The following is an 18,922-nucleotide window of genomic DNA, read 5'->3' on the forward strand; positions in this document are numbered from 1 at the left end:
CCCTATTTGCATATCGATTAACAAAAGAAACAAGTGTTGGATATTATTTTACCAGGATCTTAGATCTACTCACAAGTATGTTTATTAACATCCTAAATATGAACTTTCTAAAACGATAAATTAAACACATATAAAGTTTAAGAAACCTTACATTGGCTGCAGCGGAATTAAATGACTCCTTCCGTTCAGATCTCTAACCCTTGATTCCTTTCTGTAGCAGAGTATTATCAAGATCTGAACCTGGATCTTCTTCTCTGAATCCTTGATGCTGATGATCTTTCTTCACGATCTTCCTCACTATGATTGAGGTATTGATTGATGTGTGTGGGCACTACTCTAATCACTAAGAGAAGTTCGAAATATGAAGGAAGAATAGAGAGAGAGAGTGGCGGCTAGAGAAGAAAATGGAGGCTCAGGTTTTTCTGATTCAGAAAGTGTGATTTTCCTGAAGCCTTCACTATCTATTTATAGCATTCCACTAGGGTTAGATTTGAATTATATGGCATTAAAATAATGAAAAAATCAATTTAAAAAGCTACAATAGGTGGCCGGCCCTGGCTTTAGTGGACTGGGCCTTGCTTTTTGCAATTTTGCAATTTTAACACCTTTTGTATCTGATTTTCTCAAAAATGCCAATTTCCTAATTCAATCATTTAAATGCCAATTCTAACTATTTAATAACTATCAATAATTATTAAATAATATTGTCATTTATCATATTTATTAATTGAACCATACAAAGTATCATAATTAACAAATATGCCCCTATTAATTCTTTCTTTACAATTTCGCCCTTACTTAGTGAAAATTTCACAAATAGACATAGTCTAATTCGCGAATTATAATTGATTAATCAAAACCAATTACATGAGTCTTACAAACAATATTATCTCAACTAGTGGGGGGACCATGGGTCTATATAACCGAGCTTCCAATAAGTAGATCAAGAATTTAGCACTAAAATTCACTAACTTATTAATTCTTCGTTGAATCCACGCATAGAACTTAGAATTGCACTCTCAGTATATAGAATGCTCTATATGTTCCACCATATAGACACATCATTAGTGATCCATTGTTATAATCCTAATGTGATCAATGATCCTCTATATGAATGATCTACACAGTAAAGGGATTAAATTACCGTAACACCCTACTATGTATTTTATCCTTAAAACACTTGACCCCGTATAAATGATATTTCGGCTTATGTGAAATGAGATCTCCACCATTTATTTTCGTTTGGTCAAGCTCGAAGGAAATCATCCTTTGCTTACTATTCGCCAGATAGAAGCTATAGATTCCATGTTTATGCTAGCGCTCCCACTCAATTGCACTACCGTGTTCCCAAAATGTACGTATCACCCTGACCTAAAAGTAGGCTTAACTAACAAATCAAAGAACACGAATAGCCTTTCAAGATTGAGCCTAATCATAATAGGATTAAGATCATTTGATCTAGGATCAACTTGGCGATATTGACTTGAATAGATTTTACGGTTAGTTTAATTAAATCTAAATCAAAGTTCAATATCGGTCCCTTCCGATGCATACTCCATGCATCCAACCTGAGCTTTACTTTAACTAATGTTCTGGAAAGAACATAGTATTTCTCCAAATACAAGTAAACTCTTGTTGTAGATTATCATATCAGTAAAACCCTATGTCTGATAAATCTAGGAAACTTTATTCACATAGTCATGTTTACTTTCCAATGTGATGACAGCACAATAAACATGATCAAGTATGTGAAAAGGGTTTAAGATGAATTTATAAATCAATTAGACAAGCAATTGATAAAGTGAGCCAAAACATACACAAATGAATGAAAAATACTTCTGTTTCTTTATTGATGTTGAATAAAATAGATTACATTGAAATGGAGTTTTATTTAGGGCATAAAACCTAACAACAAGGACATTATTCAAATTAGATAAGGTAAGACGACAATCCTCCACCAATAACCCAAATTGAGATGGCATATGAATTGAGCTATTAATTGCTTGAACCACAACTAAAGCGTCAGATTTAACAACCACCTTATCCAATCCTTTGCGCTTTATCCAACTCAAAGCCTCCCTGATGCCAATGACCTCAGCTACTTCAGGAAGAACACAGTCCCACCTACTCTCTGAAATAGCTTCAAGGAGCTTACCCTGACTGTTACAAGCAACACAACCGAACCCAAATTTTTGTTGAGCTTCAAAGGTAGCACCATCGACATTTACCTTGACCGTAAAAGCATCTGGTTTACGCCAATAATTACTGCTTGAAATGTCACCTATAGCAAATAAAGCATTAGGCGACTCAAACTTAGCAATTTTTCATTGGCCAAGGACATGTCTTGCCAACTTAACCACCTCCAAAACTGACCGAGATTTCTTCTGCCATTGCACTTCCTTTCGGGTTTTCCATATGCTCTAACTAACCATGGCAACATCAATCACCACATCCTCACGGAAGCTTTCAAAAAGATCAAAAAACCAGATGCCAAATTCGGCCTCCACACTAGCAGCTGGCTGTGTGATAGCAGAAATAGACCAGCAGGAACGAGAGAAAGGGCAGTCCAAAAGCACATGATATATTGTCTCAACATCTATATTACACAAAGGACACAAGAGATCAACATTAACATGTTTAGATTGGAGTTGTACCTTAGTTGGAAGGCATCCTGAACAAGCTTTCCACAAGAAATGATGCACCTTAGGCGGAATGGGAAGCTGCCATAATTTCTTCCAGCAATTATCATCTTGCATATATAACCAATTTCCTCTTGAAGATTGAAGAAATTTATATGCACTTTTAACCGAGTAAAATCCCGAAGTCTCCATGTTGCAACACGAGCCATCAACATCCCGAGAATGACTAAGTTGAATGCTTCTAATCAAACTAATATCCCTCTCCTTAAATATATCATTTAGAAGCTTAATATCCCAAGACTTTTCCCCAACCACCAGCAAACTAGAAACATGTTGATTAACAAGGCCATGATTATTAGTCAAAACAAAAAGATTATTATCATGGGGCAACCAGGGATCATTCAGAATACTAATCGAAGAGCCATTAGTAATAGATCTTCTAGCACCATTTTTAACAAGAGTTTGAGCTGCCAAAATACTCGTCCAAATGAAACTTGGATTTTGTCCTAACTTGGCATTAAGAAAAGAACCTTGCAGATAATATCTTGCTTTGTAAATTTTCCCCACAAGTGTGTCCTCCATAGTAAGAAATCTCCACCCTTGTTTACCCAAAAAAGAGAGATTGTAGTCACGAAGGTCACGAAAGCCGAGGCCACCAAAATTCTTATGTTGACAGAGCCGCTTCCAACTAACCCAACTCACTCCCTTACTTGTTGAATTCGATTGGGATTTCCACAAGAACCTCGCCATCATACCTTCAAGGCTAAACAAAATTCTTGAGTTAAGAGAAAAACACTCATTGCATAGCTAGGTAATGCGTGTGCAACCGACTTAATCAAGATTTCTTTTCGTGCTTTAGACAAAAACTTAGTCTCCCAACTAAAAAATTTCTTCCTCATTTTCCCCTTCTAGAAGCCGAAAATTGCATTTTTTATTTCTCCCCATTATGCATGGGAGTCCCAAGTAAAAGCTACCATCCGAAGCCTCATTCAGCCCCATAAGTCCACAAACACGATCACGCACAGCCATGGTAATATTCTAACTAAAAAAGACAGAAGACTGAGCAAAATTTACTTGTTGACCCGAAGCAAGTTCATAACTATGCAAAAGTTGAAGCACATTCTGAGCTTCATTCTCATTGGCCTTACAAAACACATAACTATCATCCGCAATAAGTATTTGAGAGACCATAGGAGCACTTCTAGCAACACGACATCCAGTCAACCAATGATGTCTTTCATAATGTTTTAACAACAACAAAAGACCCTCCGCACATATCAAGAACAAATAAGGAGATAGCGGATCTCCTTGTCGCAATCCTCTACCCGAAGTGATAGGCCCCATTGAATGACCTCCATGAGTGACATTGTAAGTAATCATAGTCACACAAAACATTATCAGTGGCACCCAATGTTGATTGAAACCCATATGAAGCAACATATTTCAATAAAGATCCATTCAACGCGATCATAAGCTTTACTTATGTCAAGTTTAACAGCCATATACCCCACCTTACCAACTCTCTTCCTCTTTAAATAATACATGATTTCAAAAGCAACCATAATATTGTCAAAAATTAACCGCCCGGAAGAAAAGCACTTTGATTATCCGAGATTACAACCGGCAAAACTTCTTTAAATCTATTCGCCAAAACCTTCAAAATTATTTTATAAAGCACATTACATAAGGAGATAGGACGAAGATCAGTCATAGATTCCGGTTGTTTCTTCTTTTGAATAAGCACTATATTGGTATGATTTAACTCCCTTGGAAAAGAACCAACCACAAAGAAATTCTTAACAAGGTTAATAATATCATTACCTACGGTGCTCTAGCATTTTTGATAAAATCCCGGTGTCATACCATCAGCTCTCGAAGATTTATCCAGGTGCATTTGAAGAGAGCTCGTCTAACCTCATCATCCAAAACTAGCTCCAGCAACCTGCTATTGTGGACATTCGTTACAGCAGCAGGAACACACTGTAAAACATCATTATCAACCACGGCTGAAGAAGAAAAAAGCCTAGAAAAATAATCCACAATAACCGAAGGCAGCCTCCCTTGCCAATCGACACAAACACCAGCAGGATCTTTTAATCTTTGCATCGAGTTTCTTCTTCTCCTAGCAGTTGCAACAACGTGGAAGTACTTTGAATTAATATCCCCTTCACGCAATCAAATTTGCTTACTCCTCTGCTTCCGAAAGATCTCTCACTGCAGTAACACTTTGTTTAAATTAGCAGAAGCAATTTTATGACTCTCGATAGAAACCCCATCACGGTCTCTCTTCCATATTTTTAACCTCCAACTTACAATCTTTAATTCTCTTAGGAAAATTCCCAGAATAATCCTTTTCCCATCTCAAAAGCACATCTCCACAATGCTTAATTTTTTCAATAATACCATTCGAATCACCCAAGTTCCAGCAGCTCTCAACTATTTCGAAAAATAATGGCTCTTTTAGCCATGAGTTTTCAAACCGAAAGAATTGATTCCTAGTGACCACAATTTGATTAACCGTAACCAATTGAAGCGGAGTATGATCAGAAGTAGAAACTTCTAAATTATAAAGCTTGGCTAAAGGAAAGAAGTCTAACCAAGATTGGTTCACCAATGCTCGATCAATTCGAACCTCTACCCAATCCGTCGTGCCTCGACTACGCTCCCAAGTATAAGGATATCCATACAAGTCAAGATCATGTAATCCACATTCAGCCAAAGTATCATTAAAGCCATTAACTAACCATCTCAGATAGGGATTACCACCTTTCTTATCTTCTTGTGAAGTAACATTATTGAGGTCACCAATGATGCATCACGACAAACTTGACTTGCACTTCAGCTCCTGAATTAAATCCCAAGTTCTCTTCCGTAAGTTTCTATTCGGCTCACCATAAAGGCCTGTCAAACGCCAATGCCCTTGGTCACTTCCACAAATCACTACATCAATATAAGACACCCCATACTCCAACACTTTAACATCCTCTTCCACCTTCCATAGCAAAGCCACCCCCTACTCTTTCCCTGAGCATCAATCGCAAGAGCACCATCGAACCCGATTGCCACATGCAGTCGTTCAATAGCCTCCTTTCTAGCTAAAGTTTCACACAAAAATAAGTAACTGGACTTCTTTTGGACCACAAGGTCCTTTAAGAATTGTTGAGCCCATGGGCTCCCAAGCCCATGGCAATTCCAGGATATAATGCTCATAATGATGGGTGGGCCTGAGAACCAAGGCCCACCTATGACTCGTTTTTTGACCCAACATTACCATCAACACCAGTATCCAACTTAGACAGTTTCACATCCCCACCATTAATTACTCCATCTCTCCCAGTACGCCTCCTTTTGCTATCTAAAACTATAAGCAAATCCTCCTCATTAATGTATTCTTCATCATGTGCTATGATTTGGCTATTACCACCCCCATCAGCCTGTCGACTACCCCCTCTTCCTTCCATAATTAACTCTTTCTTATTTTTTTCCTACAATTCTGGGATCATGATCAACACCATGGTCAACACGATCAACATCCATAATTTTAGGCGTAACAGTAGCTCCACCTCCGGCACCAGACGATCGAACCACTCCACCACCAGCGACGGCTCCTCCATCTTCATTCCTTGTCTGAAGCAATTGGGCACCAAGTAAGTAATTTTTCTTCTTCATCTGAGCGCGCATTCCAACCCCATATGGCTTATCCAATTGTTCTACAGGTTGATCAAAACGTCTTGGACAAAATCTTTCCAAATGTCTGATTATTCCACACACAAAGCAAAAGGTTGGAAGATGTTCATATTTAAAATTTGCCCAAATCCAATCTCCATTTTCCTTGCAAAGTTTCATCCTATGCTTCAGCGGCTTCTCAATATCGATCGTAGTGCGAACACATAGGTATCTCGCCAAATGCCATTAAAATTCTTAGGGTTAGATTTCACAAATTTACCAATAAAATCCCCAGCACTTCGCACCACACGCTCCAGCATGAACCCAGTTTTCAGATCATGAATCTGAACCCAAAAATCAAGTTTATGTAGCGGAACAACCTTCGGGTCTTTCCCCTTCTTCATTCGGTGAAAGACAAGAGGCCACTTATTGAATGTCCATGGACTCCCATCTATAACGGCTTGGACATCCAATTCGTGGTAAAACTGGAATAGATATTTATTGGTATCCAATTCTTTGATAAACACACCCTTTCCCGGCTGCCATAACGAGGCCATCAAATGCCTCATTGCATCAAAATCCAAAGCCCTACCCGTAAGAAACTTTCCCACCAAACACCACCCATCATCAAATAACGTTTCTTTATCCTCATCATCCCCTCCAATCATAATTCCCTCTTCCTCATCCTCCAAACTTATCTGAGCATATTGCTCATTCAAATCAAACGTAGAGTGACTACTCGAAGCCATAGAAAAAACACAAGACACAAATCAATCTAGAAACTTGAGAAAAACATACACCAACATGTCAAAAGATGTACAAGACCTACTTTATAATTTATTTAGTAATTAAGAAATTTCTTTTTTTTCAATATAAATATATTTTAAAACATTGGCACATAAAGTTCCAAAAAAAAATTGTGTTGTAGTGACTCATAAAAAATATGATAGACTGAAGACTCATAAAATTTTTTTTCTTGGCAACTTATATATTGATCTTGCATTATGCATAAATTTTATTACTCTTCTATAGTTGTATAGATCAAATTGTTACAATTTTAACTCGCTAGTTTATTATATGCTATGATAAATACTACCTCAAGATTTGTCCTAATTAATTTTTTATAAAGGGAACATTTTTTTTTTTTTTGAGATAAAATGGTGACATTTTATTAGCAAATTGCATCAACCATTACAATATTCAAAAGATCCACTGGAGCATTACTCGTGGTGAATATACGAACTGAATGAAAACAAGAGCTACGAGCCATATAATGTGCAGCCTTGTTAGCAGAACAGTTAACAAATTGAATTTGAATAGATTTTAAAGAATCAACCAACTCCTTACACTTCAAATTCTAAATCACCACTCCAAAGGGAGAACGCAAAAGAACCCAACAATCTATGTGAGATTGGATAATTTAGTCCACACCCATGTTTGGTGCATTTTTCAAACTTTATGACATTGGACAAAGTTTTCTCATACTCTAATTTAGTCTCTTTTGTTTAGGACTATTTTAACCCAACAAGAACATGGGTTAAAATAGTCCAAAATGGACTTTTGTTTTTTTTTTTTTAATTTTTTTAATTTCTTTAACTTAGTTTAAGAAAATTAATATGTATATGTATTACATTTTTGATTAAAACATTAAAATAATTGTCTTAATTTTAAAATTTATTGGGATACCTTTTATTTTTTTATAATATAAATTTCAAATTTTAGAAATAGATATTATGTATGTCATAATTTAATAGTTGTTTTTTATTGTAAAATATTATTTAATTTTGTAGAATTATTAGTTTTTATTGAAAATTATTTAATTTATTTATTTTAAAATATCTAGTTTTATTAAACATTTTGACATTATTTTCTTATTTTTTTTTTAAAAAAAAAATCTAAAACACATTATACTTCATTACTATCTTTTTTATAATGTACATGTTTATATATTTTATAAAATTTTAATATGGCTTATTTTATTTACGAATATAAATGAATTATTACATTATCTAAATTAATAAAAAAATATAATTATATTAGAAAAATTATTTATATGAGATTTAGTTCTTCACTATACCAAAAGTACTAAAATAAGATTAATTTAATCCAATCTAATACAATCTTAATTAATGGTCCAATCCAGTCTCGCAAACTAAACGAGTTGTTCTCAAAAAATAAAGTAAAAATAAATAACTGTCATAAAATAACTATCAAGGAGCTCAAAAAAAACATAAGAGTTGCATACTCATACAACTATTTTAGGAGGTATGTAATAATGTAAGAAAAATCTCCCGAATGTACACCCATTTTAAAATGTTTAAAATTCAAATCAAGTTACTAATTAATTATATATTTAAACGTCATTGACCAAATATAATTATGTTAGCTCTATTTAATATGTAACTTCAAACAAGAATGCTAAGTTTGAACCTCCTTATATACATTAGGATAATGCTAACGTATTGAAAATGATTTTATATAGAATCATTTTTTTTATAGGTCTCATTATTTTATTTTTTGTTCATATTTAATTTAATTTTATTCTTTATTTTTTATGTATAATTATTTGTCAAAAATACTTATATCCACCTAAAAAATTCTTTTTTTTGTAGATATGATCTGAGAGAAGATATATGTATAAAATTTTGTTTTGCATTGTTCTTCCACTTCACTATTAGAGAATTTTTGAGTTTTAACCTTTATATTTCTTTTAAAAGAAAAAATATCAAATCTCTTAGTTTTAATTATAATTTAGGTTCTTTGATTAGTAACTTTTAAGAATTTTTAGAAAAAAAAAGAGGAGAAGAGAGAAGTGAATGATAATTTTTTTTTTTTAAAAAAAAAGGAATGATAGTAATTTTAACAAATAATTATATATATAAAAAAAATTAATAAAGAAATAATATTTAATGGACATAAAATTAAATAATGATACATATTAAAAAAAATTAAATTGTTTTTAATACCACTACTGAAGCATTATCCTATGCATTATTAGTCTAATTTCAAACTATGATAATAAATATTTTAGTATTTATAATTAACAATCAAATAGCTTAGTTCAAAGAAAAAAATCAAATATTTTAGAATGTGAAAGTCTTAAATTAATAACTAGTTTGTATGGTTAGTTGCTCAATAATCTTCTAATGTATATAGAAGCTACCTATATATATACACCATGTCATTACTAACTTAATTAAGAGGAAGAACATTATGAAGTCGTTCATATTACTTTCTCCATTAATGTTTCTCTGGGTGGTCATCCTTGTTCTTTTTTCATTATCTAATTTTTCTTCAGCTACCATTCTTGATGACTTTGATTACTGTCTCTCGCAACATTTGTCAAACTATTCCTCCATTAAAAATGAACTCCTTTACTCTCCAAACAACCCATCATATTTAGCTTTATTAAATTCATCAGCTATGAACTTCCGCTTCACTTATTCTTCCTTACAAAAACCATCAATTATCGTCACACCATTCAGTGTCTGCCAAATCAAAGCCACCTTAAAGTGTTCCAAGAAATATGGCTTGCAAATCCGAACCCGAAGCGGCGGACATGATTCCGACGGCCTCTCATACATATCCGATGTTCCTTACATCGTAATCGATCTGAGAAACCTTCGTAAGGTGAAAGTAAACGTTGATACAAAAACTGCATGGGTTGAAGCTGGAGCTACCATCGGTGAAGTTTATTACAATATTGCCAAAAAAAGTCCAGTACTAGGATTTCCTGCTGGGCTTTGCTACACTGTAGGTGTTGGTGGACACTTCAGTGGAGGTGGCTATGGAATTTTGATGAGAAAATATGGTCTTGGAGGTGATAATGTTGTAGATGTACGTATACTTTTAGCAAATGGAAAAATAGTTGACCGAAAATATATGGGAGGTAACCTATTTTGGGCTTTAAGAGGTGGTGGAGCAGCCAGCTTTGGAATTGTTCTTTCTTGGAAGATCAACTTGGTTGATATGCCATCTTCACTGACAATAGCCACTGTTCAGATGGACTACGAGCTAGATTCAACCAAGAAGATTGTTCATCAGTGGCAAACAAAAGCTGACAAATTTAGTAAAGATTTCTTACTGTTTGTTAGGATACTAGCTGGGAATTCTACAACTCCTGGGATGATCAATAAACCATCATTACAAGCTACCTTTTTTGGGGTGTACCTTGGTGAAATTGATAAGCTTCTTCCTTTAGTTAAGAAAAGCTTTCCTGAGTTGGGTTTAACAAGAAAAGATTGTACTGAAATGAGTTGGATTCAGTCCATACTTTTGTTCAATGGATTCCCAACTAATTCTTCTCTTGATGTTCTACTTAATAGGACCCAATCAGTAATGTTTTCATTTAAAGCAAAAGCTGATTATGTCAAGGAGGAAATTCCAAAAGATGTTTTTGAAAAGTTAGCAAAAAGATTGTATCAAGTAGAGTTAGGAACTGCAGTTCTTCAGTTGTTTCCTTATGGAGGAAGAATGGACGAGATTCCGGAATCGGAAACTCCATTCCCTCACCGAGTTGGAAACCTTTATGAACTCACTTATCTAACTAGGTGGATGGAGAAGGGGAATGATTCTGATACAGAGAATTACTTGGAATGGACAAAAAGTGCTTATAGTTACATGACTCCATATGTGTCTAAGAATCCAAGAGAAGCTTATCTCAATTATAGGGACCTTGACATTGGAAGAAACAACTATAATGGCTCTGCTACCTACGAACAAGCAAGCGTTTGGGGTTCAAAATATTATAAGGATAATTTCAAGAGATTAGTTTATGTGAAAACTAATGTGGATCCTACAAATTTCTTCAGGAATGAACAAAGTATCCCAGTTTATTCCTCATGATGATTGAAAAACAAGAGATTATTGTTGGGATTGATGTTGTTGAAACATGTCATTTTGATTAAGTGTTTAATGGTTTTAATTAATATTAAAATTGTGTTTTAATTAATAATAAAAATTGTTATTATATTCCTCTCTCATGCAATTATTTCTACTGTGCTGCATAATGCATATCCAGACATAATTGCCGGTAGGTGACTGAAACGAAAAGTCAACTTGTAGTATTCATTAATTGTTATGTCCATTTCATTTCATGTAACTACAAATAAAATATGACTAGTGATATTGTTAACATGTTACAATCTCTTATTCAACTTCTATGCCTTAAAATATATGTTAGTATATTTATTTTTAATTTTTTTTTTTCATGTGGGTGTTCGTTATGCTTACAACATCATTCCTGTAAATTTTTGAAAACTTTCAAATAGTTTACAGTGCCGAAAATACGTTTGAAGTTTTTTAAACGTGCGTGATTTATAAATTAAAATATCAGAAACTCTTTTTTGAGTACTCTAAAGTATTCTGAATTTTTCTAAAATTTAAAGGGATAATATTGTAACTATAACAAATACCGCTATGATAAAAAATTGAAAAAAAATATTTCGGCATGTAATTTCAGACGTAGAGGTTAACTAAGAGGTTGTAATAGGAGGTTGTAATTAGCATTAATTATCAAATTATAATTTTAAAATCCTACGTCACTTACTTTGAGAAAAAAAATTTGACACCACTTCAAAAAATAAAATTAATAATAATACTCCAAACACCATTTTTTAAAGCTCTGGTGGTGTAATGGCACTACAACCTCAAATCCAATATAAATCCCAAGCTTTTACCTAATCTATTTTCATATTATTATAAAAAATTTCAAACTTTTACAAAAATTTCACGGAGGATAGACAAACACAAACAAAGAAACAGTTTTTTATTTCTTCTGCAAAAATAAAAAAAAAATAAAAATTCATTTATGTTATCACAACGAGAAAAATATAATCAACACTATTAAACATAAAACAAAGTATAAGATTTTCAAAATGGGGGTTCGGAATAAAAACTAAAAGCTATAACAGTCTACTGTTCTTGGGTGTACCAACACATTTACAGACCCAATGAATTTCGCCAAAAAAAAAAACCTTAACATTATGAACTCTGCAGTAGCCAGATTTCAAAACGCATGAGAGAAAATGAAACACTTAAGAATAAGGAAAACCCAGTGTTTTGGTTTTTAAGTAAGTTTTATGATTTCAAGCTACAAGTAAAAAATATTAGAAAGAAAAAAATATTGGAAGCTTGTGGTAACCATCATCATCAATAACATAAGATAGAAAACAGAGGTAATTGTATTTCTAAGCTCAATTGAGACTGAGTATCGAGATTTCATTATATAGCGAAAAGGTGAATACAAGGAAGCCATTTAGGCACTGCCACTTGGCATTACAAAAAGCAAGAAATAACAAACTTTGTAACAAGAGAATATTCTGGAATTAAAGGATGTGACAGCTAATCATTTGGTAATGATTAGGTACTGCTGCAATACCAGAATTACAGTGTACCACCTATATATTATTCCTAACACCACCCCTCAAACTCCAAGTTTGTCCATTAAGTACTGAAATCTTGAGTGTGTTAGGCCTTTAGTGAGACAATCTGCAATTTGATCTGATGAGGGAATGTAGCAGATTTCCAACTCTTTCTTCAACACCTTATCACGAACAAAGTGGACATCAATTTCTATATGTTTGGTTCTTGCATGATAAACCGGGTTTGAGGCTAAGGCACTGGCAATTTGATTGTCACACCATGTAATGGGAGTGCTTGGAAGCTTGAATTTAAGTTCTTTGAGTAAAGATTCAATCCAGGTTATTTCAGATGCGACATGAGCAAGGGCTCTATACTCTGATTTGGTGCTTGATCTTGACACCACCGCTTGTTTCTTTGATGACCAAGCAACAAGTGTTTCCCCAAAGTAGACACAATAACCCGCAATTGATCTTCTGTCATCAGGACAACACGCCCAATCTGCATCAGAATACCCCACAAGACTTAAATGATCACTGAACCCGATATGGAGACCATGATGAATCGTTCCCTTCAGATTTCTCAACACTCTCTTTACAGCATTCCAATGACTTGTAGTTGGGGCTTGTAAGAACTGACTTAGCTTATTCACTGCAAAAGCAATGTCTGGTCTTGTGTGACACAGATATTGAAGAGCCCCTATAGCACTCCTGTAGACAGTAGGATTGGATAAGTCTTCTCCATCAAACTTGGACATTGGTTTCCCTGCAACAATAGGTGTTGGGCATGGCTTTGTGTTGATCATGTCATATTTTTGTAGAAGATCTCATATGTACTTAGATTGAGTCAAATATAACCCTGTGTTGTCTCGGTAGACTTCAATTCCTAAGAAGAAGTGAAGTTGACCCAAATCTTTGAGTGCAAAAGTCTTGTTCAATTTGGCAGTGAACTCACTTAATTTCCTCTCATCATTCCCTGTTATAATGATATCATCTACATATATCAATACCACAAGAATGGTTTGATCTGTCATGTAGATGAAAAGAGAGGAATCGGCTTTTGAATTAATGAAACTCCATTGCATTAGAGTTCTTTTTAGCTGATCGAACCATGTTCTTGGTGCTTGTTTCAAGTCGTATAGTGATTTGTGAAGTTTGCACACATGATTTGGCTTCTTTGGATCTTCAAAACCTGGTGGTTGTACCATATAAACATCTTCTTCTAGCTGCCCATTTAAGAACGCGTTGTTAACATCCAACTGTTTGATCTTCCAGCCCTTTGACGTAGCGATGGTGAGGACGATTCTAATTGTTGAGGCTTTTATCACCGGACTGAAAGTTTCATAGAAGTCAACACCAGACCTTTGATGAAAACCTTTTGCAACAAGCCTCGCCTTGTACCTTTCGACTGAACCATCTGCATTCCTTTTAATCCAATGAACCCACTTATTACCAACCACATTGTAACTGTCCAACCGAGGCACAAGTGTCCAAGTTCTGTTGTTTTTGAGGGCTGTAATTTCTGAGTTCATAGCAGGATTCCAGACAGGTGAGTTGAGAGCTTCTTCGAGTGTTTTGGGTTCTTCATGTACTGGATTCCATTGAGCCTGCCCCAAACACACTTTTGGTTTAAATATCCCGGCCTTTGATTGAGTTATCATAGGATGGGATGGCCTTGGTGCTTCAGCAGGCACGTTTTCATGTTGTTGTTCTGGTGTTTGCTGGTCTGTAACATCATATTCTGAGTGAAAAATATCAGTGTTATCATTAGCTACATTAGCATGATTACTAACCTCTTGCTGATGAAATGTGGTAGATGGAGCTCCAAGGGAAAGTTGAAAGGCAGGCACCTGTTCAGTATTGGCAGAAATCGGGTATTATTGGTTGAGTGTGTTTGGTGAACTGTATAACAGGACGCTGAGACCATTCAGAGTTGTGCACTATCACTTCTTTTTCTGGTGCATAGTTATTAAGAAAACCAGCTTTGAAGGGAAATTCCTCTTCATTAAATGTTACATTCCTGAGATATAGACTCTCCCGGTTGAACTTAGGCACTTATAACCTTTGTGAGAGTCACTATACCCTAGATTGACACATTTTAAAGAGTGAAATTGGAACTTACTTGTTTGATAAGGTCTTAAGCAAGGAAAACAAGATGGACCAAATATTTTGAGAAAAGCATAATCAGGTTTCTTGTTGAAAAGTGTCTCAAAGGGTGACTTATGATGCAATATGGGAGTTGGCAGCCTATTTATGAGATAAACTGTTGTTTGGAAAGCATCTACCCAATATTTCAATGGCATACTAGCCTGAGCCAAGAGAGTTAACCCCATTTCAACTATGTGTCTGTGTTTTCGCTCAGCTCTACCATTTTGAGCTGAGGTGTGAGGACATGAGTGAACAAATTGAATTCCATGCTCTATGACAATGTCAGAGAAAGCTTGATATTCCCCACCCCAGTCAGTTCTAAGCATCTTAATGGTTTCTTCAAACTGATTTTCAGCAAGCACTTTGAACTGTAGGAATGCTTCTAAGGCTTCAGATTTAGCTCTAAGGGGATATAACCATGTGTATCTACTAAAATCATCAACAAAGTGTATATAATACTTATAGTTTGTGTTAGATAACACCGGTGACGATCCCCAAAGATCAGTATGAACAAGTTCAAGAACCTTAGTGGCACGATTAGTAGACAATTTAAATGGTAGCATGAGACTTACCATATTGACAAGCATCGCAAAACTTAACATTTTCATTTCTTGGAATGGGTACATTTTGAGAGGCCAAGACTTGTTTCAACACTCTAAAAGAGGGATGTCCAAGTCTTCTATGCCATACATCATTTTTTGAAATAAAAGGCTTAAAACTACACGGCTGAGACACATTTTTCCTGGTTAAAACAGACACACCAGTAAATGGTTTTGACTGGTTTTTGACAGAATTATTTGACAGTAGGTTGGCTGTAGTGACAAGTTGATACAAGCCATCTCTAAGTTTCCCTTGGAGCAACACCTTCCTTGTTGTTTTGTCCTTCACAAAGCAAAATGAAGAGTCAAATTCAACAACAACATTATTATCAGCAGTTAGCTTAGATACACTTATTAAATTCTTAGCAATCTTAGGAACATGTAACAACTCATTTAGCACCAGGAATTTTTCAGTATTGGTTGATAAATTGCTAGAACCGATGTGGGAAATAGTCACTTGATTTCCATCACCAACAGTTAGCTTTTCCTTACCACTGTAGTCAGATTTTTGGTTCAGATTAGACACAGCAGAGGTGATGTGGTTGCTTGCACTACTATCAGCATACCACACATCACTATCAACAACTGCAGGAGTAGCAACATAGGCAGAGTGTCCACCATTGTTACCACTTGAGTTTTGTGTTGTTTGAGCTAGAGGATCTTGTCCCATGTATGATTCATCATACCGGTTGTAGCAATATGCAGCAGAATGACCATACTTGCCACACAATTGGCAAGTTGGTTTGGGATTGTTATTGGATCGACCACGACCTCCTCCTCTTGCACCTCCTCTGTTATTGTACTGAGAAGTGCCTCCTCGGTGTGAGTTATAACCTCCTCGACCACGATTTGAGCTGGGATTGTGACTGGTTTTTGTGCCTATGTTGGCAGTGGCCATATTTGCTGTAGGGTTTAAACTCGATCCAGCTGAAGGGTTCCCAAATTTGTTGTTGTTCATCCCTTGTAGTCTTTCAAGCTTGTTGTCAAAACTTAACAACATATCTTGAAGTTCCTGCCAAGAGATGTTAGGTTTTGCCTCCACTTGCACAACAATAGATAGATATTCCACACCAAGACCAGATGTGACATTGGAAACCAGATGATCTCCGGCAAGAGCTAGCATATCGGACCACATTTTCTTTTGTCTCAAATAGTCGGTCATAGGAGTCATACCTTTGCGAGTGGTCTGAATAAGAGTTCAATATTCGTCCATTTTTGCCCTAGAATGAGCTCCAAAGATGTTCTCCAATGCGCGCCAAAGTGCGGCAGAGGTGGCACAGCCCATGACCTCTGTTGCGATTGTCTCTGTCATTGAGCTGTAGATCCAGCCCATAAGAAGCTGGTCACTAACAATCCAATGTTCATACTCTGGATTGAGAGCAACTTCAGTCCCTTGATCTCCTTCAGTTGTTGTTTCGGTTTGTATGAACTCAAGGGGACATGGTTTGGTACCATTCACGAAATCGTCGAGTCTATGGCCACGTATTATGGTTGATACCATTGTTTTCTATAGTGTGAAATTGTTTCTGTCAAGCTTGAGGGAAAATGGCTGGTTTAGGGTGTTGAACGGCTGAGTGTAGTTGTTGGTTAGGTTTTGAGAGGAGCTTGCATTTCCTGTGCCGATTGACATCTGAGCAGCAGGATTTCTGTTGGTTGGTGGTGGAGTGAGGGGAGACTGAGATTGTCCGGTGGACATGGAGGAGATCTGGTATGGCTCTGATACCAAGATAGAAAACAGAGGTAATTGTATTTCTCAGCTCAATTGAGACTGAGTATCGAGATTTCATTATATAGCGAAAAGGTGAATACAAGGAAGCCATTTAGGCACTGCCACTTGGCATTACAAAAAGCAAGAAATAACAAACTTTGTAACAAGAGAATATTCTGGAATTAAAGGATGTGACAGCTAATCAGTTGGTAATGATTAGGTACTGCTGCAATACCAGAATTACAGTGTACCACCTATATATTATTCCTAACAGCATAGAAAGTTTTGTTTTTGAGGAATATTTAAGAAAGAAGTTGTGCTTGGGACGAAACTGGTATGAACAAAAAATACAGATGAGGAGGGTGAGATGGAAATGGAGATGGAGCTTGTGTGTTTCTTTCTTTTTTTTTTTATAGCTTAAATTAAGCTAATGTCGTTTTTACACAGTATGATAGCTTTCTTCTGTACTCATTTATTCTTCAAAATGGTTTATGTCTTAGTTGTCGATTCATTATTCAAAGTTGTTAACGGGGATTATTGAAACTTGGTCTGTCAAAACTTTTTTGGCTATCAATTATTGATTCATCTATTAAATCAATTTAATCTAAATGTATATAAATGATTGATTTATCTATTTATATCTTGATTGATATGAACAGGTTCATTGCACATTTTTTTTATGGATTTTTGTTGTGTTATAATACTTGTATGTTCTTTGATTTTTGTTGCATAAGACATTATTATCTTGTTTAGAAAAAAAAAAAATAGGCGCTGCGAACATGGGGAAGGAGACAAAAGAAAATTGAGAGTAAGCATGAACAGGAAATATGATTAATGATGAAAGAGAAAGAAAAAGATGAGAAAGAATATTATAATATTTAATTATTTTTTAAAGGAAATATTTTCTTATTAAAATAATATAGCTAATGTTATACCCGAAATTTGGCTACCATTTCGATGGAGGACACGTGTCAAGTTAAGGTGAATATAGATCGATGCGTGTAATAGTAATCACATTTAATGGAAAACCTCATTAAATGTGAAAGTAACATAGTATATTTGCAACTCGCTGACTAAAAGGTCTTATGCGAGATAAAGATATACAAACTGTTGCCTCATGTATTAACGAGAAAACATACAACATTGGATGCGTAAGGCGATGTTGAGTTTTATGCCCTAAATAAAACTCCAATTTCAATGTAATCTTTATCTTTTAAATATCAATAAAAAAACAGAACTATTTTCATCACTTATTTGTGTGTTATTTGGTTCATGTTATCATTTACTTGTTTATTTGATTTATAAATTCATCCAAACCCATATCACATTTATGTTCTTGTTTATTGTGTCGTCAGCACAGTGAAAAGTAATCAAGATTATGTGATTAAATATATATTCCTAGATCTATCAGTACATAGAGTTTGACTGATATGTGAATCTACAACATAGTTTACTTGCACCTTGGATAAGTGCTATGTTCTTTCCAGGGCATTGGTTAAAGTAAAGATTGGGTTGGATGCATGGAGTATGCATCGGAAGAGACCGATATTGAACTTTGATTCAGATATATTAAACTTACCGTAATATCTATTCAATTCAATATCACCTAGTTGATCCTAGATCAAATGATCTTAATCCTGATATGGTTAGGTTCGATCTCAAGAGTATTATACATGTTCTTTAATTTGTTAGTTAAACCTACTTTTTGGTTAGGGTGATACGTAAATTTTGGGAACATGGTAGTGAAATTGAGTGGGAGCATTAAACATAGATATGAAATCTATAACTTCTATCTAGCAAATA

The 18,922-nt window shown here is 35.0% G+C and overlaps 2 protein-coding genes across 2 annotated transcripts; one reads left to right on the forward strand and one right to left on the reverse strand.

The window, feature by feature from the left end:
* Positions 1 to 3,677: 3,677 nt before the first annotated feature.
* Positions 3,678 to 4,067, reverse strand: LOC115717840 (uncharacterized mitochondrial protein AtMg01250-like). The gene has a single exon (XM_030646810.2). It carries the CDS (start codon positions 4,065 to 4,067, stop codon positions 3,678 to 3,680), a length of 390 nt encoding a protein of 129 aa, XP_030502670.2.
* A 5,661-nt stretch (positions 4,068 to 9,728) lies between these two features.
* On the forward strand, positions 9,729 to 11,150 carry LOC115717841 (cannabidiolic acid synthase-like). Its single transcript, XM_030646811.2, has one exon. It carries the CDS (start codon positions 9,729 to 9,731, stop codon positions 11,148 to 11,150), a length of 1,422 nt encoding a protein of 473 aa, XP_030502671.2.
* The last annotated feature ends 7,772 nt before the right edge of the window (positions 11,151 to 18,922 follow it).

This window comes from Cannabis sativa, chromosome 5 (assembly GCF_029168945.1).
Source record: "Cannabis sativa cultivar Pink pepper isolate KNU-18-1 chromosome 5, ASM2916894v1, whole genome shotgun sequence".
NCBI lineage: Eukaryota > Viridiplantae > Streptophyta > Magnoliopsida > Rosales > Cannabaceae > Cannabis > Cannabis sativa.

What these genes read in the sequence shown, in the direction of transcription:
- LOC115717841 (XM_030646811.2), top strand. Translation starts at nt 9,729, where the DNA reads ATGAACTTCCGCTTCACTTATTCTTCCTTACAAAAACCATCAATTATC.
- LOC115717840 (XM_030646810.2), bottom strand. Translation starts at nt 4,067, where the DNA reads ATGGGTTTCAATCAACATTGGGTGCCACTGATAATGTTTTGTGTGACT.